Source organism: Erpetoichthys calabaricus, chromosome 17 (assembly GCF_900747795.2).
Source record: "Erpetoichthys calabaricus chromosome 17, fErpCal1.3, whole genome shotgun sequence".
Classification (NCBI taxonomy): domain Eukaryota; kingdom Metazoa; phylum Chordata; class Cladistia; order Polypteriformes; family Polypteridae; genus Erpetoichthys; species Erpetoichthys calabaricus.
The window spans coordinates 12073924-12097504 of NC_041410.2; the positions used below are offsets into that span (position 1 = coordinate 12073924).

General features: G+C 41.1%; 1 protein-coding gene across 2 annotated transcripts in view; it reads left to right on the forward strand.

The window, feature by feature from the left end:
- LOC114668115 (SHC-transforming protein 1-like) overlaps positions 1 to 23581 on the forward strand; it is a 56242-nt gene that overhangs the window by 7540 nt on the left and 25121 nt on the right. For both annotated transcript variants that reach the window (XM_051920695.1, XM_051920696.1), the window contains exon 2: positions 12344 to 12414. In XM_051920695.1, the coding sequence (XP_051776655.1) occupies positions 12344 to 12414 (71 nt within the window). The remainder of the gene's footprint in view (positions 1 to 12343; positions 12415 to 23581) is intronic.

Consider the following 23581-nt stretch of genomic DNA (forward strand, 5'->3'; position numbering starts at 1 on the left):
TAATATAGTGTCTTTCATATCTATCTATCTATCTATTAATATAGTGTCTTTCATATCTATCTATCTATCTATTATATAGTGCCTTTCACATCTATCTATCAATATAGTGCCTTTCATAACTATCTATCTACCTATCTATTATATAGTGCCTTTCACATCTATCTATTAATATAGTGTCTTTCATAACTATCTATCTAATATATAGTGCCTTTCACATCTATCTATCAATATAGTGCCTTTCATAACTATCTATCTACCTATCTATTATATAGTGCCTTTCACATCTATCTATTAATATAGTGTCTTTCATAACTATCTATCTAATATATAGTGCCTTTCATATCTATCTATCTATCTATCTATCTATCTATCTATCTATCTATCTATCTAATAGTAAGTAACTAGTAACTAGTTTATATACTACAAACTAATGCACAAAATGGACATTTTTGAGGATGTGTGGTGTGCGAATGGGGTACTGTGTGCTATAGAGGAGGGAGAACTAAAAATCAACTTATAACTCACTGTTGGTAAATTGTAAATACTGAAGTTATTTGTAGCAAGTGATACTTTGTGAACAACACTGGGATTCGGGGCTGACTGGGCTTTAGTTTTATCTTTTATGAACTTAAATGAAGAGGGCACTGGGGAGGAGATGAGGAAAATATAAAATATTATATGATAACTGTGTGTGGGGTTACACGGGGTTAATAGGGATTGAATATTTTTTTACTTTTTATTTCATTGAATTGGTTATTTATAATACTTTTTGTTGTATGTGTACTTTTGATATATTGATGTTTGTCCTTGTTCTTTTTTTGGTTCAATAAAGTACCTTTAAAAATTAAAAAAAAATCCTATCTATCTATCTATCTATCTATCTATCTATCTATCTATCTATCTATCTATCTATCTATCTATCTATCTATCTATCTATCTATCTATCATATAGTGCCTTTCACATCTATCTATCTATCTATCTATCTATCTATCTATCTATCTATCTATCTATCTATCTATCTATCTATCTATCTATCTATCTATCTATCTATCAATATAGTGCCTTTCATATCTATTTTTGTAACATAGCAACTTTCCTATTTATTTATCAATGTATCACACAGTGCCTTTTATTTATCTCACTCCCTGTTATATAGTGTCGTTTATGTATTTCTCTATGTTATATGGTGCCTTTATTTATCTTATATAGTGCCTTTATCTATCCATCTAACTTTTAGCTCAATTTATCCATTTATCTAACATTTCACCAGTTTCATGTTTATCTGCATTTCTAATATTTACGTTCTTTGTCAGTGTGATAACTGAGTATCTTCATTTCTAATAACCAACCCATATATGAATGCGTCTTTGGAGATTATTTACTCCTCTTTTGATGTCTGATATTTATCCCCTACAGTGTCTTCAGAAAGTATTCCGACCCGTTCACTTTTTCACATTTTGTTACATTGCAGCTATGTACTAAAATGACTTAAATTAATTTTTTTCCCACTTTAAGCGATACACAACACCCCAAAATGACAAATAGGAGACTTGAAGGCTCACTCTTTTGAAAAAGAACAAAGGCAAATTTAAGTAAATATGCTATAAACAGGGCGGCACGGTGGCGCAGTGGGTAGCGCTGCTGCCTCGCAGTTAGGGTTCACTTCTCGGGTCCTCCCTGCGTGGAGTTTGCATGTTCTCCCCGTGTCTGCATGGGTTTCCTCCCACAGTCCAAAGACATGCAGGTCAGGTGGATTGGTGATTCTAAATTGTCCCTAGTGTTTGTGCTTGGTGTGTGGGTGTGTCCTGCGGTGTGCTGGCGCCCTGCCCAGGGTTTGTTTCCTGCCTTGTGCCCTGTGTTGGCTGGGATTGGCTCCAGCAGACCCCCGTGACCCTGTAGTTAGGATATAGTGGGTTGGATAATCGATGGATGGATGCTTTAAACAGTCGTCTGCCAAGCAGAAGAAACCCATCCTTATACCCGCGGAGGTTTGGTTTCTGCCGGTGCCGGCTGTTAAACTGGATATTTCCTGTACAGAGTCCAAGTAGACAATGGTAGAGGGGTCAAGTGGTCTAAAGCACTTTGCTCAGGCTCCAGACTCCAAGCCGGTGGGACCTTTATGCCTATCACTGCCAGCACATTCTGCTTACTAAACTGAAGAGTCTTCTCTAAGCTGTCAACAGCAGCCATCTTCATTACATTTTCATCCACAAGTGTAGCCCAAAGTCTTCTTACAAACATAAAAAAAAATTAAAGGAGTACATGAGGTAAAATGAAAGAAGCCTATGTTTATAAGTCACTTAACGGATAAAATGCTAAAGGTTTCAGATCCAATTTGATGACTTATGCTGTACGGTCTGATGGTCAGGGAGGAGCGCAAAACATAAATTTCATGTGATGGTGGAGAAGAAAACCTCACCAAGGCCAAAACTGTGCCCAGTGCCACATCAGCTTTGTACCGTGTGATACACGGCCCAATTCTAATGACTGCTCAGCTGTTAAATGTATGGCATATAAAACAGAGCGATAGTTCCGCTTAAGTTTAAGAAAGACTTTCAAATCAGCATTACATTATTAATGAAGTGTGCACCTCCATGTTACTATTTTAATGTAACTGAGGGGACTCGGCTCTTTTCATCTTCTCTTGGAAATGCCTGCAGCTTATTTTATGGGTGCTATTACTGATTTGGCACAGAAATGACAAAGTAATACAAAGTCAAGAAATGCACCATGTTTCTGTTAGTGTGTGTTAGCACAGTTTTCAAAACTGGAGTCTGTTACACAGGATATGGCAGATTATTTAAAAGAAAAGAAACAGTCGCTCAGTCTGTGCTCCTCAGTAACCCACAATGAGCCATCTGCACTTATAGAAATACTCAAGTCCTGTGGCTCTGGATCAGAATCACATTCACAAAATTACAAGAGACAGGAGCAGATTCAAATCTGAGCACAAATCACTCAGCCTGGACCTCAGCACTGGTGGGCACTCTGACTCGTCATGAATTGACTGATCAGTGACCAGTTAGTGGCTCCACTGCTAGCCATCTTAGCAAATGCCATGTGTCTTTCCACCTTCATGAAATGACTAATGTTGTACTAAGGGAATTCAATATGTTAATTATACTGCTTGTAGTAAAATGTTCACCAAATGCAGAAAAAATAAAAAATAGCTAACTCTAATCCCCCCCAAAAAAGACCCATCGACAGCATCTCTGTCTCTTTTCTGCCTTGTGACTGCTGGGAATGTGGAGACACGGCAAGCTCTTTACTGCACCTCTCACAGCAGCAGGATAACACGTGTGCTACTGTAACTTTCACAGACATCTTAACATTCTCAGGGTTCAAGTTTGTGGGGGGGCTAAAGCTCAACCCAGCAGCATGTAGAAGGAAACCAAAATGCTTAGAGACAAAGATCTGCTAACATCTGCAGAACATGCAAACTCCACACAGGCAGTCACCTGGAGTGGCATCTCCAACTTAGAAGGACATAGCCAGCCCTGGAGTAATTTATATATATATATATATACAGAAATATACCACATCATTGTCCAAGCCCACTTAATTCTACACAGGCCCTGTTATGGCACCCATCCCAGCAAGCACAGGGTGCAAGGCATGAACAACACCTGGACAGGACACCAGTTCATCCAGGGTGAACATACACACATGGGACAATATCTATCTATCTATCTATCTATCTATCTATCTATCTATCTATCTATCTATCTATCTATCTATCTATCTATTATACAGTGCATCCGGAAAGTATTCACAGCGCACCACTTTTTCCACATTTTGTTATGTTACAGCCTTATTCCAAAATGGATTAAATTCATTTTTTTCCTCAGAACTCTACACACAACACCCCATAATGACAACGTGAAAAAAGTTTACTTGAAGTTTTTGCAAATTTATTAAAAATAAAAAAACTGAGAAATCCCATGTCCATAAGTATTCACAGCCTTTGCTCAATACTTTGTCGATGCACTTTTGATAGATAGATAGATAGATACTTTATTAATCCCAATGGGAAATTCACATTCTCCTTTGGCAGCAATTCCAGCCTCAAGTCTTGTTGAATATGATGCCACAAGCTTGGCACACCTATCCTTGGCCAGTTTCGCCCATTCCTCTTTGCAGCACCTCTCAAGCTCCATCAGGTTGGATGGGAAGCGTCAGTGCACAGCCATTTTAAGATCTCTCCAGAGATGTTCAATCGGATTCAAGTCTGGGCTCTGGCTGGGCCACTCAAGGACATTCACAGAGTTGTCCTGAAGCCACTCCTTTGATATCTTGGCCGTGTGCTTAGGGTCGTTGTCCTGCTGAAAGATGAACCGTCGCCCCAGTCTGAGGTCAAGAGTGCTCTGGAGCAGGTTTTCATCCAGGATGTCTCTGTACATTGCTGCAGTCATCTTTCCCTTTATTCTGACTAGTCTCCCAGTCCCTACCTCTGAAAAACATCCCCACAGCATGATGCTGCCACCACCATGCTTCACTGTAGGGATGGTATTGGCCTGGTGATGAGCGGTGCCTGGTTTCCTCCAAACGAGACGCCTGGCATTCACACCAAAGAGTTCAATCTTTGTCTCATCAGACCAGAGAATTTTCTTTCTCATGGTCTGAGAGTCCTTCAGGTGCCTTTTGGCAAACTCCAGGCGGGCTGCCATGTGCCTTTTACTAAGGAGTGGCTTCCGTCTGGCCACTCTACTATACAGACCTGATTGGTGGATTGCTGCCAAGATGGTTGTCCTTCTGGAAGGTTCTCCTCTCTCCACACAGGGCCTCTGGAGGTCTGACAGAGTGACCATCGGGTTCTTGGTCACCTCCCTGACTAAGGCCCTTATCCCCTGATCGCTCAGTTTAGATGGCCAGCCAGCTCTAGAAGAGTCCTGGTGGTTTCGAACTTCTTCCACTTACGGATGATGGAGGCCACTGTGCTCATTGGGACCTTCAAAGCAGCAGAAATTTTTCTGTAACCTTCCCCAGATTTGTGCCTCGAGACAATCCTGTCTCAGAGGTCTACAGACAATTCCTTTGACTTCATGCTTGATTTGTGCTCTGACATGAACTGTCAACTGTGGGACCTTATATAGACAGGTGTGTAGCTTTCCAAATCATGTCCAGTCAACTGAATTTACCACAGGTGGACTCCAATGAAGCTGCAGAAACATCTCGAGGATGATCAGGGGAAACAGGAGGCACCTGAGCTCAATTTGGAGCTTCATGGCAAAGGCTGTGAATACTTATGTACATGTGATTTCTCAGTTTTTTTATTTTTAATAAATTTGCAAAAATCTCAAGTAAACTTTTTTCACGTTGTCATTATGGGGTGTTGTGTGTAGAATTCTGAGGAAAAAAATGAATTGAATCCATTTTGGAATAAGGCTGTAACATAACAAAATGTGGAAAAAGTGATGTGCTGTGAATACTTTCCGGATGTACTCTATCTATCTATCTATCTATCTATCTATCTATCTATCTATCTATCTATCTATCTATCTATCTATCTATCTATCTATCTATCTATCTATCTATCTATCTATCTGTTTTATAGTGCCTTTTCATTCAGTCAATCAAACTATCATATGGTATCTTTTACAAACTGTCTTGTCTCTGCACTCCATAAGTCTCAGTGGCAGCCCTCCCACTGTCTAACCTCTTAAAGGGTCAGTTGCTCCTTAATGTCCTAGTCAGAGACTGTGTGGTCCTCTATAAGCCTTGGGGGCTTCCTGGTGCATCGACCACCCAAGTCCCTGGCAAGGTGTGCTGTGTATCATCCCTACCAGTATCTGCTACGCTTTTCTGCTTGGGCCTTTCTGGGCTTTGCCCCCTGCCACTCTTATCTGCCGGCAGCCCTCATTATTGTAAATATATTTCCTAGTATGACTAGATTAAAATGATATAAATACTACTTAAAGGTAATCAAATTGTATGTATATAAAACAAACAGGGTGGCACGGTGGAGCAGTGGGTAGCGCTGCTGCCTCGCAGTTAGGAGACCTGGGTTCGCTTCCCGGGTCCTCCCTGCGTGGAGTTTGCATGTTCTCCCGGTGTCTGCGTGGGTTTCCTCCCACAGTCCAAAGACATGCAGGTTAGGTGGATTGGCGATTCTAAATTGGCCCTAGTGTGTGCTTGGTGTGTGGGTGTGTTTGTGTGTGTCCTGCGGTGGGTTGGCACCCTGCCCAGGATTGGTTCCTGCCTTGTGCCCTGTGTTGGCTGGGATTGGCTCCAGCAAAACCCGGTGACCCTGTGTTTGGATTCAACGGGTTGGAAAATGGATGGATGGATAAAAGAAACTGTGTGGCAGCACTACAGATCAAGAACTAAAAAGTCTGTAATTTATTGACATATCAATTTGCCTTCTGTGAGCTGAAGATGCACGAAGGTTGTTACTCATTCTGGTATGATCTCAGAATATGAGTCACGACTCTTGTGAATGCTGCATCTCATCAAGGTTACAACAGCGGTAGAAATGCTGCATTCCTCCAGTCAAGCAATGTAGGTGGTTTAACTCCTTGCAAACTGCATTTTGTGGAGAGTGGCTAATTAGAGCAAAGAGGAAAGAAAAAAAGAAATCCGCTCTCCGAGTTCATTGAGTTAACATACAGTCACAGATTGTATTTGAGAATTTCAAGAGCAAGAGGCAAATTTTTTCATGCCAAAGTATTCATAGTGTGGACCAGCTGGATGAAAAAAGTGCCAGGGAGCTAACAAGTCAATTTGGGGAGCATGCACTGGTACAGCGCGTTGGCGCACCCACTACACGATGAAACAACTCGAGATCCCGGTTTGCAACCCCCCAGGAAGACACGCGGTCCAGTCCCAACCTCCAGAAATGACCCTCTATCTGCCGCGGCCAGGTGTTACATGGGCAACCTCTCGGCCTGGTCCAGTCACTCAAGTCCCCAACAATGAGGATCTTACAAGCTGGATCACTCTCGGGAAAACGCGCCATGTGGCCGTAGTGCTGTAACTGACACTCCCTCACAATGCCGGTAATGTGCCTCATTCAGGACTCCATGAGCAACACAAAGTCAAACCAGCAGTACCCAAGGATTTTCCGGAGAGACACAGTACCAAAGGAGTCCTGTCTTCATCTCAGGTCACTGGATAGCGTCCATGTCTCGCAACCATATAGCAAGACAGGAAGCACCAGGATTTGGACCTTCGTCCTGTTGTATAGATATCGGGAGCGCCACACACCCCTTTAAAGTGACCTCATGACCCCCCATGCTCTCCCAATCCGTCTACTGACTTCATAGTAAGAGCCACCAGAGACATGAATGTCACACCTGAGGTAAGTAAACCTCTTGATGAGGTCGACACTCTCTCCGCAGACAGTCACACTGCTGATGGCCGTGCCCAAGAGGGCATTGAAGGCCTGGATCTTGGTTTTTATCAGGACAGTCACAAGCCCAGACACTCAGACTCCTCGCTCAGTCTCTCAAGACCCCAATCGGAGCCTCCATTGACTCTGCGAAGATCACAGCATCGTCAGCAAAGTCAAGATCTGTGAACCTTTCTTCACCAACAGATGCCCCACAGCCGCTGGACCCCACGACCCTAACCAACACCCAGTCCATACACGCACTGAACAGAGTAGGAGCAGAACACACCCCTGATGAACCTCAGAATCAACTGGGAAAAACACAGAGGTCCTGTCTCCACTCTGCACAGCACTTACAGTACCAGTTGACAGGCCGGCCATGATATCCAGAAACCTCGAGGGGATCCCGCGAACCCTCAGGATGTCCCACAGGGCAACTCAATCAACTGAGTCGAACACTTTGCAAAAATTGACAAAAGGCTACAAAGAAACTCTGCGGATATTCGCGTTTGCGATCCATGAGAACCCTCAGTGCCAGGATGCGGTCGATGGCAGAGTTCTTAGACATAAAACCAGACTGTTCTGGTTGCTGGTAGGTGAGCAAGTGATCACGGACCCTAATGAGGACCTTACCCGGCACCGAGAGCAGTGTTACCCCCCTGTAGTTGCTGCAATCCAGGCGATCCCCCTTCCCTTTCCAGATAGGGACAACAAGTCCCGTTTACCAGTCAGTTGAGATGATGCCAGTCTCCCAAATGGAAGCAAAGATTGCTTGCAATGCCACGAGGACAGCCTTACCACCAGCCTGGAGAAGTTCACTCTGGATACCACAGATCCCTGCAGCCTTTCCCTCCCTCAGCTGGTCCACCACCTGTGCCATCTCAGTGAGATTGGGGGTTCACAGCTAATTGGAGGATCAGCCTCAAGAACCGTGGACTCAGAAATATCCAACGTCCTAGCTGGAAGTTCAGGTTTGAACAACTGCTCAAAGTAGGTAGCCCAGCAGGTCACAACTGTAGTGTCATCCGTAAGGACTGTCCCATCAGCTGCCCTGACTGCGACTCTCCGAGGAACAGATTCAGATGTGCGTAATGCCTTGATTCCTCTGTAAGCAGGACGTGGGTCGCTAGACCACAGATGGTGTGTCACTTGCTCACACACTCCTCTAACAAACGCCTCTTTATCTGCCCTCAGAGCCGTCGCAGCCGTCCCTCTCAGTTCCCGGTACAGACCAGAGTTGCCATTGAGCCGTGTGCTGCTACTCCTCTCTATGATATCCAGGGTTCCCTGTGAGATGAAACACCTCCTTCTGGAAACACCGGTAACACCAGCACAACCCTCAGCAACCTTCAGGGTCTTGTCACAGAAGGTCTCCCACATCACATTAGGATGGGCAGTCGTACCCAAATCTGAAAGTTCCTCACACAAACTGCGTGCAAACTCATTAGAAACAGCCTGGTCTTGGAGTCTGGCCTAGTCCAGGCTCATTTTCCTAGTAGGTGGCAACCTACTGGACCTAAGCTGGATCCTAAGAGTAGCAACAACAAGTCTGTGGTCAGAATTCACAAATTCTGACCAGGGAACTAACAACAGCTTTAAATTTCTACCATACAAGCTACCACTGCCGTGATTCACTTGAAGGCTCCAGCAACTGCTTGATCCGAGCCCGAGAGCTTCTGTTATTTTGTAAGAATGTTGGTACCAGGAGTCAGTCTGGCAGAGATTGCAAGAATTTATTTGATTTTATTTTCATTTGTCATATAACATGTACTGTTTTTATACCTTATTTGGTTGGATGAGAATGTTATTTCAAAATGGATCACTGTATTGTTATGTGACCTTATGTGCGGACAGATTTTAAGTAAATAGACCAGACAGTCTGTGTTCATCTTCAAAGGGAAATGAGAGGAATGAAGCAAAACTGTTTCTTGAATCTTATTTAAAGTAAAGTATGTTGTCATCGTGTTAACTATGCAAGGCACTATACTACTGAATAAGGTTTAGAGTTCTTGCCTGTGTGGGCTTTCCAAAATCCTCTCCAGTTTACTCCCAAATCCCATTAACACAAGAGTTCAGTTCAATGGAGACAGTAAACTGGCCCTGTGTCCTGAGTGTAGAAGTGCGTGGAAGAGTGGGAGCAGTAATGGACAGATGGCATGGCCAAACACCAAATGCCGCTCAGAATCAAATGAGAAATATCTTTGAGTGCCTTTAGACAACAAATTTATTTAACAGACGTGTGTCAAGAATCACTGCTGGGGCTAAAATACACTTACAGCAATACACCCGTCAGGGAGACCGCTCTCTGCTCATCAGCCCAGTCTGAGGTCTGTCTCTTTTGTAGTTCTTGTGTGTGTTTGAGGGAATTATTATTATTATTATTATCATTTGTTCTAAAATTTATGAGCGTCTGAAAAAGCTCCTCTTGGGACAACTAAAGTTTCTATCTATCTATCTGTCTATTATAGAGTGCCCTATCTATCTATCTATCTATCTATCTATCTATCTATCTATCTATCTATCTATCTATCTATCTATCTATCTATCTATCTAACACATCAGCTTATCTATCTATCTATCTATCTAACACAGCAGGTTATCTATCTATCTATATAGTGCCTTTCATATCTATCTATCTATCTATCTATCTATCTATCTATCTATCTATCTATCTATCTATCTATCTATCTATCTATCTATATAGTGCCTTTCATATCTATCTATCTATCTATCTATAATATAATAATAATAATAATTCATTACATTTATATAGCGCTTTTCTCAGTACTCAAAGCGCTATCCACACAGGGAGGAACCGGGAAGCAAACCCACAATCTTCCACAGTCTCCTTACTGCAAAGCAGCAGCACTACCACTGTCTATCTATCTAGTGCCTTTCATATCTATCTATCTATCCATCTATCTACCTATCTAACACAGCAGCGTATCTATCTATCTATCTATCTATCTATCTATCTATCTATCTATCTATCTATCTATCTATCTATCTATCTATCTATCTATCTATCTATCTATCTATCTAACATAACAGCTTTCCTATTTATCTATTAATGCATCACACATTGCATCTTATTTATATATTTAAATATCTATCTATTATGTAGTGCCTTTTTTCTATCTAGCTACCTTGATATATTTTGTATTGGGTACATTATTATAATTATTACAGACATTAATATGGTTAATTTTATAATGAATGAATAATTATACTTACCCATCAATTTTCTAAATCAATTATTTCCTGTTCGGGGCTTCAGGTAGCCACTGCCTATCAGGTCAGGTCAGGCTGGGGAGCAGGCACTGGCACAGCACATTGCCGCACCCACCACACGATGAAACAGCTCGGGATCTTGGCAACTAGGCAGACATGCAGTCCAGTCCCCAAAACAAAATGACCATCCATCTGCCGCAGCCAGGTGTTATGTGGGCGTCCCCTTGGCCTGGTCCAGAGCCGGATCAGCCTCAGGGAATGGCGCCACATGGCCGTAGTGCTGTACCTGATGCTCCCTCACAATGCAGATAATGTGCCTCATTCGGGACTCTGAACAACACAAACTCAAACCAGCGGTACCCAAGGATTCTCTGAAGAGACACAGTACTGAAGGAGTCCAGTCTTCATCTCAGGTCACTGAATAGCGTCCATGTCTCACAACCATATAGCAAAACAGGAAGCACCAGGACTCGCCCTTTTGCAGAGATATAGGGTAAGATATCGTCATCATCACAATAATAATAATAATAAGGTATATTACCTGTGCCAGTAGTAATGGGTATGAACTGTAGAACTGCACAAAGTCCACCCATTTATTTACTGAAGCCACCAAAACTGATTCTGGAGTCACTGGAAGCCTAATTCTAAACCGTCTACCCATCAATCCCAGGCACACTTACACTGAGTGAACTTAGTTAACCTAATAAGCACATCTTAGGGAGTACTTGAAGAAAATGCATTACAGACACAGGAAGAGCCTAGAGCTGTGAGGTGGCCATGCCTGCTGCTGTGCCATTTGCTGTATTGCCCACAATATATAAAAAAAAAGGTAGAACCCAGCCAGCCTCACAGCATGCCAGGCAGTTTGAAGTGGCAATGCTGTCCCACACGTCTTCATGCTACCTGTTACATGGACAGGAGGGCACAGTTACAAAAATACACATGACCATCATATAAGTTGTGAATTTCCCATTGGGGTTAATAAAGTATCTATCTATCTATCTATCTATCTATCTATCTATCTATCTATCTATCTATCTATCTATCTATCTATCTATCTATCTGTGCCTTATGTACAGTATCTATCTATCTGTGCCTTATGTACAGTATCTATCTATCTATCTATCTATCTATCTATCTATCTATCTATCTATCTATCTATCTGTGCCTTATGTACAGTATCTATCTATCTATCTGTGCCTTATGTACAGTATCTATCTATCTATCTATCTATCTATCTATCTATCTATCTATCTGTGCCTTATGTACAGTATCTATCTATCTATCTATCTATCTATCTATCTATCTATCTATCTATCTATCTATCTATGCCTTATGTACAGTATCTATCTATCTATCTATCTATCTATCTATCTATCTATCTATCTATCTATCTATCTATCTGTGCCTTATGTACAGTATCTATCTATCTATCTATCTATCTATCTATCTATCTATCTATCTATCTATCTATCTATCTATCTAAGCTCAGGCAGGTTAATGACAGTAAGTGACAGATGACATTTAATGCTGCAGTTTTCAGTCCATTTCCTGAACCGCTGGGCCACACAGACGAGGAGATTAAAACACTAAACAGCTGCAGTCTTCTTGTCCTACAAGTGTCATAGAAGCATAGCTTTCTGTTCCTAAAGTCTACAACCAAATCATTTTAAACTAAATTAACTCTGAAAAGTAAATAAATGTATTTTTTTCTTTCTTACAACAAAAAACATCCATGCCGAGATAACTTGTTCACAAACAGCTGTTCTCTTTCTCTTTTTTAGTATGTCGGGTGCTTGGAGGTGTTACAGTCCATGAGGATGCTTGATTTTAGCACAAGAACACAAGTCACAAGGTATTTTTGCAATCTTTTATTCTTAAGAAACACAAAATGCATCTGCTTTACAAGTGCCTTCAGTGATATGTGTAGTAGTTTTGCTCTCAGATTTACAGAATTTGGGGTTTGCCACTTGTGTCCCATCACCTAAACGCAAATTCCAGTTCAGCCACAACAACAATTTATTTTTTCTACCGTCCAAAATCCATCCATCCATCCATTTTCCAACCCGCTGAATCCGAACACAGGGTCACGGGGGTCTGCTGGAGCCAATCCCAGCCAACACAGGGCACAAGGCAGGAACTAATCCCAGGCAGGGTGCCAACCCGCCGCAGGACACACACAAACACACCCACACACCATGCATACACTAGGGCCAAGTTAGAATCGCCAATCCACCTAACCAGCATGTCTTTGGACTATGGGAGGAAACCGGAGTGCCCGGAGGAAACCCACGCAGACACGGGGAGAACATGCAAACTCCACGCAGGGAGGGCCCGGGAAGCGAACCCGGGTCCCCAGGTCTCCCAACTGCGAGGCAGCAGTGCTACCCACTGCGCCACCGTACCGCCCTACCGTCCAAAATCACCAAATGATTTATAAAGCCTCAATGGGCTTTAACAGGCCTCAGTTTTTGACAGCCCCCCCCCAGCTATGACTCCTTAAGAACACAAGAAAAAACTCCCCCCCCCCCAAAAAAAAGAAAGCTATTGTGACCATCACAGTGAAGCAGCACCCCTAACCCCCCTGGACACAACTACACAACACAGTCCTAGGTTCAAATTCGTGATCTTCTTTATTTTTAACTCCACCGTTCTTCAGATTATCTTCCATAATTGCACAATTACCAGAACAAATCTCTTTCCTCCTTCCACAACACCCTTGAAGCCTCATCCACACTCCTACCGATTCAGATTCCCTTGCAGGAGTACTTCCGGTGCCATAGCATTGCACGCTGGAAGCACTTCAGAGTGAGGCGGAAGTCTATTAAAGAGGTCACACTGATCCCTTATAGCCCCCCCACCGGGTGGCACCCAAAAACCCTAACAGGGCAGGGCTGTCCCATAGGACTACAATTCCCAGCCTGTCATGTGGATATTCCTTTGGGCGGCAGACACCTCCTTTCCTTATGTTGTGGCTTCCTTATCTGGCCGGAAGTCAACCTCCATCCCAGCTGGGATGCCCACCTGTCCACCATTATACTCACCCCTTATAAGAAAGAAAAAAAAAAATGCAAGAAATCTTGAAAACAGGAAATTCAGAGAGAGACTACCTTCCAGTTAGGTTGGGTGCGCAATGGGTGTCAAAAATGGGGAGAATAAAACACACAAAACAGAACACAAATAATACTCTTCACAAAGCAAAATGGCCAATCTATCATATCTACCAGTCTATCAGTACTGTGCACAATTAGGATTGTATCACAAATGAATGAGCCAAAGCAGGCTGTCTGCAGCCCATGGGGCGGCACAACAACGTCCTTACTCAAGTACTGTGTAGTCATTGGTGAACTTTAAATGAAATGCTCACTCTGTGTAATAAATACAGTGTTTCCACATATATAAAAACATAAAAAAATAAAAGTGATGACAAGTAAGGACATCCGTATACAGTCATATGAAAAAGTTTGGGAACCCCTCTCAGCCTGCATAATAATTGACTCTCCTTTCAACAAAGAAGATAACAGTTGTATGTCTTTCATTTCCTAGGAACATCTGAGTACTGGGGTGTTTTCTGAACAGATTTTTAGTGACGCAGTATTTAGTTGTATGAAATTAAATCAAATGTGAAAAACTGGCTGTGCACAAATGTGGGTCCCCTTGTCATTTTGCTGATTTGAATGCCTGTCACTGCTCAGTGCTGATTACTTGGTGTGATGAGCTTGTTAAGCCTTGAACTTCATAGACAGGTGTGTTCAATCATGAGATATAAAGGGATTTAAGGTGGTCAGTTACAAGTTGTGCTTCCTTCCCTTTGACTCTCCTCTGAAGAGTGACAGCATGGGATCCTCAAAGCAACTCTCAAAAGATCTGAAAACAAAGATTGTTGAGTCTCCTGGTTTAGGGGAAGGCTACAAAAAGCCATCTCAGAGGTTTAAACTGTCAGTTTCAACTGTAAGGAATGGAATCAGGAAATGGAAGGCCACAGGCACAGTTGCTGTCAAACCCAGTAGGTCTGGCAGACCAAGAAAAATACAGGAGCGGCATATAAGCAGGATTATGAGGATGGTTACAGACAACCCACAGATCACCTCCAAAGACCTGCAAGAACATCTTGCTGCAGATGGTGTATCTGTACATTGTTCTACAATTTTTCAATTTGCACAAAGAACATCTGTATGGCAGGGTGATGAGAAAGAAGCCCTTTTTGGAAAAAAGTGCTTTGGACTGATGAGACAAAAATTGAGTTATTTGGTCAGAACAAAAAGCGCTTTGCATGGCGGAAGAAGAACACCGCATTCCAAGAAAAACACCTGTTACCTCCTGTCAAATTTGGTGGAGGTTCCATCGTGCTGTGGGGCTGTGTGGCTAGTTCAGGGACTGGGGCCCTTGTTAAAGTCGAGGGTCAGATGAATTCAACCCAATATCAACAAATTCTTCAGGATAATGTTCAAGCATCAGTCACAAAGTTATGCAGGGGTTGGATATTCCAACAAAACACAGTTTGAAATCTACAAAGGCATTCATGCAGAGGGAGAAGTACAATGTTCTGGAATGGCCGTCACAGTCCCCTGACTTGAATATCATCGAAAATCTATGGGATGATTTGAAGCAGGCTGTCCATGCTTGACAGCCATCAAATTTAACTGAACTGGAGAGATTTTGTATGAAGAATGGACAACAATACCTCCATCCAGAATCAGACACTCATCAGAGGCTATAGGAGGACAGCGTCTAGAGGCCAAAAGGAGGCTCAACTAAGTATTGATGTCATTTCTCTGTTGGGGTGCCCACATTTATGCACCTGTCTAATTTTGTTATGATGCATATTTTCTGTTAATCCAATAAACTTAACGTCACTGCTGAAATACTACTGTTACCATAAGGCATGTCATCTATTAAAAGGAAGTTGCTACTTTGAAAGCTCAGCCAATGATAAACAAAAATCTAAAGAATTAAGAGGGGTTCCCAAACTTTTTCCTATGACTGTATAATAAACACTGGAATGTCCCAAAGAACTTGGATGTATTTCTCACAGCCATTTTTGGACCAGTGTCTGCAGTGCCCGTCCCACCTAACATGAATCAAAAGATGCCAGTCAACTGCAGGGCACACACAAATCTTACAGAGTGGACCAGGATCTAACGTGTCTGTCTTTGATGTGGGTGGAATCAGTCTCTATCATGAGTCAGGAAAAAAATACATGACATTCTCAACGGGACATGGGGAGAACTTCAGCATACCCAGACAGCATTAGGCACATGGCAGGAAACAACCTTGGAAAGCGAGCTCACATACTGTACATAAACAGACATTTATTGAACTTTTGAATTGAAGACAGGACTCTTGACCAGAGAATGACGGGGGGCAGGCAGATCTTCGATTCAAAGAGTCGGACCCATGAGGTCTTAGTTTCCTGTGTACGCAGATTATTTACAAACTATCTAACAATATTTTAGTAAAAAAGCATGTGTTTTGCATGTTTTGAGCATACAACTGGATAACAGACATTACGTGACACAAGTAACACGAGATTTTGTTTTTCGTTATTCCATGGATGTTTTTCATATTGTTTGTCATTGTATTGCATTGGTAACTATTGGCTTCTATTATATCATAAACTCTGCATGGAAACATGAGATTAAATTTTTTTCTCGACCATCACTCCATAAGGTAAGCAACATTTTAAAAACCATCATTTGAAGGTGGACTGCTCCTTTTACGTGTACTTGTGATTGTAAATTGCTTTAGTCAGCTAAAGTAAAAAGAATGTACTGAAAAGGCAGGGTTAGTTAGGCTTATTAAGAGAATTCGCTCATATTTGTAGATCCTCTACCACGTTTGTTTGATAAAAGTAGCATTTTTAAAAAGAGGACGGTTGTTTTTTATTTATTTTTTTTAATTCCAGACACACATCACCCTGTGATATGGTTAGCTATTAGCCAGGTTATTTTTCCTTGACCCAGCAGATTTTTCAATAAAGCAAATGTACTAATGTTCAGAAATCATGGACTTCAAAACAGCCTTATTTGTCACATTTGTACCCCATGAATGCCAGGGAGGGGCAGTGATGATGTTCATGAATCCTTCTTTATGCAGTAATGCAAGTCATGGATAGCTTGTGTGTTTCTTTGGTGCTAAAACTATCTTTGCATGGGTGAGATGGTGGGTTTCTTCCTAACGTTTGGTTGACAACATGGATGTAGTTCTGTGCAGTGATTGTAGCACTTTTACATCACTTGTAGGGTGACGTGTCTACTCACCCAGCCAGCTTTAAATGACCCCTTCTGTGTTGTGGCTTAAGTACAACCCCACATAGCCCATCCTGGACTACTGATTAACAAAGTATGTCTATGAATGAGTTATTGAATGTTTGCCTCTTCTTTTCTATTCATTTTCTCAATTTATTCAAATACCGAGTGTATGAATGTGTGTACTGTTTGGCGCAGCCTCCCATTGGAGACTCTGATACCTGATATGAGCTAATCAACGTCAATCTGGTTGCCAGTCCATCACAGGGCACGTTCATACACCACCGGCTGATTCTAAATCACTAATTAACCCGAGATGCAAATATTTGGGATGTGAGAGGATAACTAAATGACCCAAATGAAGAACATGCAGTCTAGGATGTGAAGTGTGTGAATGCTGTTTGTTTCCATTATTTGTGTTTCACTCATCCATTCACTTTTTGATCCTGCTCTGTTTCTTTCCTTGTATTCATATATTTCAACAGTGCTGAATGAAGATCAATAGAGATGCTCAATTCCACAAGATCGTGTCTTTCATTTTAGACATATTGATTAGTGCAGGACAATGCTAGATAAATGTGCTGGTTGTGCAAATGATGCAGGAAGCAAGATCCAAAAACAGCTCTGGCAGCGGTTCATAAGGAGATTGCTTTAGTCGCATTTCCTGTTTTTATTTTACACAGCGTGATAACTTGTGAGATGTCACAGCAAATTTTAGCAGGCTTCAAAGTACACTGTGCTCTTTGTTCCGAGTTTCTCCTCATATTGAGCAATGTGATGCCTCAGTGGTGCCCTTGTAGCTGCCCAGAGGTAACTTACCATGTGATATGCATCAAGGAGTGGCGCTGAAGGGTGCCACAGACAGGGCATGAACTACATGATACACAAGGTGTTAGGCAGCCGGTGCTAACACAAGATAAATTGTTGTGCTTTAAATTCTTTCCTCAGTGATCAAGAGTGCAGTTTTGAGTTCTGTGACCCTCTGTGATCTACAATAAATATGATTGTTGACGAAAGCTTTCCAAAAAGTGCTTGTGGTTGAGTGAGGGGATTTATTATCCAAACGAACAATTACGGAAATGACCAACCTGCTATGTAATGGAGACACGGACATAGCAACAAGGGTCTGAGTTCTCCAATAAAAGGCACAAAGCAGGCCAGACCCTTTACCAGCCTGGATGTACCCCAGACAGCCAGTCCCAACTACGACCTACAGGCATCAGCAACCCCAGGCCCAAAATGGGGAACTGGTTTTAAATGTTCAAAATTGTTCCAATTGTCTCAAAATATACAAAAATCCTGGGAGGGAGAGACTAGAGAGACGAGACGTGATCTTCACAGAAGACACTTAAAAGACCCATGAGACGAAAGAGATTGGCCACGGAGCGTTTTGCGGGGACCTTAAACATAAGACTTTGTGCCAAGAGATTGACCCAGGACAGTCTCGCGATGATGTAGAACATAAGATTCTTGCAAGACACGCCCTACTTACAACCAAATAAGAGCACGGGCAGCAAAACACTCAGTCGTGTAAAGGCTTTTAGCAGACACAGATCCAGGGCTCTCAGCGCACATAAAGCGTATAAGGACAATACGTTATAAATGAAACGTCAATGAATAATCGAAGAAGAAAGAGCAGCATGGAGAAAAGAGACCCAAAAGCTTTGGAGAGAAAAAAATGCAAAAACGAAAAAGAAAAATCTATGTGCAAATTCAGAAAATAAGGAAAGTAATAATCAGCCCGGAACAAGTGGAATTGAAAAAAAAGAAGGTCCAATCGGGCTCTGAAATAAAAGACAAAGTAGGACTTCATAAAGATGTTCAAAAACGTTGATGCGATACACATGCAGAGCAGGTTAGAGATTATGGAAGCAGTGGAATTCAAAGGGCTCAAAAAAAAACATTGGCGCAATACAAATGCAGAGAAAGTTAAAGAATATGAAAACAGGAAAATTCAAAAGTATCAAAAAAAGATGGTAAAGATCACAGTAGCGCAAACAAATGGAAATTATTACTCGAGAAAAGAGAAAACAATCCCCACAGACCAGGTGTAACTGATAAAAAAGCAGGACAAAGCGAGGTCAGAAATAAAAGACAAAGAGTAGAAAACAAAGTAAAACGTCATAAAGAGGTTAAAAAACAAGGGGGCCAAACAATGCAGAGCAGGTTAGAGAGAATGAAAACTGGAATTCAAAAGACTAAAAAACAATGTAGGCGCAATACACATGCTGAGCAAGATACAGAATATGAATGCAGAAAAAAACGACAGTGTCAAAAAAAAGAAAGTAAAGATCACATTAGCGCAAACAAGGAAAAATTATTACTCACAGAAATAACGGAAAGGCGAATAGAGATCGAATACATGGACATAGGTGATATGTCAGAAGTGTGTAAATATTGTAAGGCTTTGAAATCAAATTCGTTCTGCCATCAGGGCATTACTGTTTTTATATTTTAATGTTGTTTCTGTTAATTTTGTTTAGTATTGGTTTGTTGTGTGATGTCTCTTTAAGTTGTCCTCAATTTGGCTATTTAAGCTGGCTGAGAAGGCTCAGGAACTGGAGATCATTTGTTTACTGTGGAGTTCTGTGAGCATTGCTATTTCTGTTTGGATTATCTATTTTTTGTGAAATTCTTGTTTCTGATTAAGGATTCTGATTTCTGGATTGTGCTTTTGGAATTGACTTTGCAACTTGTTAGGGAACTCCTTTGTCTCTGTTCAGAATTACTCTGTATTTTTCTTTTTTTGTGAATAAATGTTTCATGTATAAAGATCCTCTACTGCTTCTTTTGTTCACAAGCCAGGGGTTGATGGTTATCCTCCCTATTGTGGGGCTTTTTGATAGATCTGTGGACATTACAAGTTGTTTTGCCAGCTCCCCATTATTGGGGGCCTGCTTTGGCTAAAGCCAGCAGGTAGTAGTTGGGGCCTGACTTAGCTCAGATGAGCCCCTTCTGGGTAGGTTAATCAAGGTTCTGGCCTGCTTCTTAGCTTATGGCCTCACACCCATGCCCACACTATCCCATATCATGACCTTGAGAGACCAATGTGGAGGATGGTTATCACTTTATCAACCACCTGCCAGTTTGTGCTTCAAGTTCAATTTATTTACTCCAAATGTTTTTGCATTTATTATGATTATTCCTATTTATTTTTGTTGGTCCTTTATATCTGAGTTATCATGTACAGTATGGACATCATATACAGTATTATTGATGCGCATTGCCAGTTTTATACAATGAAACCACGGCAACGCGGGCAAATGAAATCAATGGCCAAATAAAAGGAAGCATTATGCAGGCATTTAACTGAATTAATTGAATTTAATTGAAATGCAAAATGTCGCTACATTTCAGAACAATCATGTTAAGCAGCCTACCGTGAATACTGCAATACAAATTGAGTTTGAGTAATAGGCGACCTCCGTTTACTTTGCTTTTTGGCATTTTCCCAGTCCCTGATTTCTCAAACTTGTGCACACCTTCCCAATTAATTGTGGTATCTGCGTAATTATTTACTTTTAATTCTTTTATGGTGATTCTGTTCTTTCTAGCATTTCATTTCTCCCATCCCTGCGCATTATTAATGAGTTTCTTTTTTCACTTAATAGAAGGTATGACCTGCCTGAGGGATGTAAAACATTTTTCAACATAATGTTCTATAGAGGCTTTTCATTGTGCTGGAGATAATTGTGATGGACTGGCGCCATTGAGATTACAAAAAATAACCGGAGACTGCTGTGGATTAGTTTACGTGTTCATTTCAATGGCTGCTGACTCAGAGCACATAAAGCAGAGGAAGAGCTGTTTAAAGGGGGATGGCATTTTTATGCCAAGGGGATGATGCCAATGATAATTTGACCATAGTAATAATTTTCACCTGACAGCATGCCGAAAGATGATACACTGATCTCCCCAGATAATTTAATTCAGTACAGATTATTGCATTATTGATGAAAGTTTAATTTACCTGTTTTTCTTGAAATTATGTCATTTGTGCCTGTTTGATGCCCTTCTGTGCAATGTGAACTTACATATTTCTTCTTTTGGTAAGCAAGACGGTCAAAGTGTCATTCATAGAGATGAGCTTTTATATAACATGACATAACGTAACTTCCTTAAATGTGCCTGTGATGAGAAATCTGTGGTGAAGTGTCGTTTTTAAATAAACAGTTGCATCCTGGGATATGTGGACTCCAATTGGGTGTGGGTGTGCGCGAGACTGCCTCACTCCAGGATTGATTAAGGTGCTTGGCTGATTGTGTAAACATGTGCAAAGGTGAGCAGATCAGTCAGGTGCCTCATTCACACCTCGAAGATAGCAGAATATCACACCTGTGCCCAGTCAGGCCACATAAAAATTGTGGCAGATGTCCAGGCCCTTACCCAGCCGGGATGCTTCTACACTAACCAAAAAGTTATAAAAAGTCCCTAGCCTACCAGAAACAACAATTTCATACTGTACTCACCGTTTAAGTTGACATCTTTGGCTTGCAGGAAGGAAGGAGGAGGAGAATGAAATGGAAGGTGGTTATTGTTTGGAAGGAGTTTCCTTATACAAATCTTTTCTTTGTAAAATTGTCAAGATGGTGGATTTCGACATGCTGTACATATTAGCAAGATCGGTCACACAAACGCCACTCTCATATTTCCACACAATTTCCTTCTTCGTTTCGATTGTGATCGGTTTCTTTACCTTCGTTACCTTCGCTTCCTTCGTTAGCAATTATCGAAATAAATTATATAAAGCACTGCACTGACCGAAATTACGTCCACAAACACATGTACCTGTGCTCCGACTGACGCTTACAAATGCTCTTGGCTGTTTGTTTACAATCGCAGAAGCGGATACACGTGACCACATTCAGGTCGTAACGCAAGATGTTGGTCGTAATTCAAAACAAAAATTTTGGTTGTAAAGCAACCAAAGCAATGTATACATTGTTCTCCTCTCTTGCTTAATGCATCTTACCCTGAAGAGGTCTATTAATTTTTTACATTTAAGATGTCTCACTTAAAGGTTTTTCACTGTTGTTATTTGTCCTAGTGTCTGTATAAACACAGGGAACACCAGTTTCTGTATTACATCTTGCCTGAAGAAGAAGCCTGGGTTGCCTTGAAAGCATGCATATTGTAATCTTTCTAGATAGCCAATAAAATGGATCATTTTGCTTGACTTCTCATCACATGGGACCAGAAATCCATCAACATAATAAGACAATGAGCCACCCAGTAGCTACAGAGTAGCTTAATATCACGTTGTATTATTTTACCAGCACTCACTATACTCTGCTATTTTGGGCATATTATCCATAATGCATGACTAAATGTGTAACCGTCTCTCCATCTTATTCTGGCACTCTTAGATAGATAGATAGATAGATAGATAGATAGATAGATAGATACTTTACTAATCCAAAGGGGAAATTCACACTTCACACTCTTTATCTAATTTCTTGGGATTAAAGATGTAAAAGAATGGGGGACGTATTTAATTGCAGTAGCACTTACTCCTGACACTGTGATATGAGTATGGGCTTGGGTTCTTTCTGTTATGGTCTATGTGACAAAGAGTCCAAAAGGGAAAATAGGTTACCTTAGGATCCTGCCATGACAAAACAGCTCCCCAGATCGTCATCAAAAATAAACACATCAGATGATCCTTGTTCTTCACTAAGAGCAGTGTTTGCTGGGTGGCACTAAAGAAGTGGCCTGTGGACCTGAAGAGGATACAAAATGCCTGCCTTACAAGTGATGTTCAAGTCAGGTGACCAGTTCATTAGGTGCTTTTTTTTTTTTTACCTAAAAACTACATTCTCAAACCTAGTTAATCCAAATCAAGGTCATGGTTTAGTTGTTTTTTATCCTGTTATTTTGTATGTGCACAATAAGAATGGACTTGCTGAAAGCCTTGGCTAGCACATAACTGTGTTTAATAAAATCACAATTATTAATCAATCATGCATATAAACAAACCGATATAAAAGGCAACAGCCAGATAGGTAGATAGATAGACAGACAGTCTATGTAATAGACAGATATGAAAATAAACATTTCAGTTTAATTACCAATTTTAAATTGGCTATGTGTCAGTATGGGTCCTGTGATGGGCTGGCACCCTGTCTATGTTAACTTTGACGGCCTCCTCTGAACTGAATTGTGCAGGTCAGAAAATGTTATGTTGTGATATATAAATACAAAAAGGCCTTTTTTACCGAAAAGTATTTTCATAAAATCCCAGAAGCAATGTTAAAAGAAGAAGTAAATAATTTGATTATGATGTCTGTTTTTTGGCTGAACAGGAAGGTTTCAGCCATTTATTGTTTTTCAGTCACTGGATTTCTGAAAGGCAGGGGCCAGTTGTAAGACTAAAGCATTCCTGTCTCATCAGCATCTAATGAGCTGCAGACGGATCAGTGCTTCTGACCTGGTGAGAGTTGTACGGAAGTAAGGAGAGATTTCCTATTGATTTTAGTCTCTTCTTCCCACATTTATTGATGCAGCAGATATCATATAAAACTGCACCGCGTGGGAAGATGCTTCACATTTACATGCAGATTCTCCCTGGACTATCTCATTCATTACCCGTTGATAAAGGATAAGTTTGTTATTGTTCATGTTAAAGTTATTTCTTCACAATCATAGTATATATCCATTTGCCATATGAAATTGTATTCTAAAATGAAGCAATTTTTATGAATTTAAAAACACAGCTAGCCTGTTTTTCCACTTTAAAAAGAAGGTGTTGGGTATCAGCATTCAATGTTAGAACAG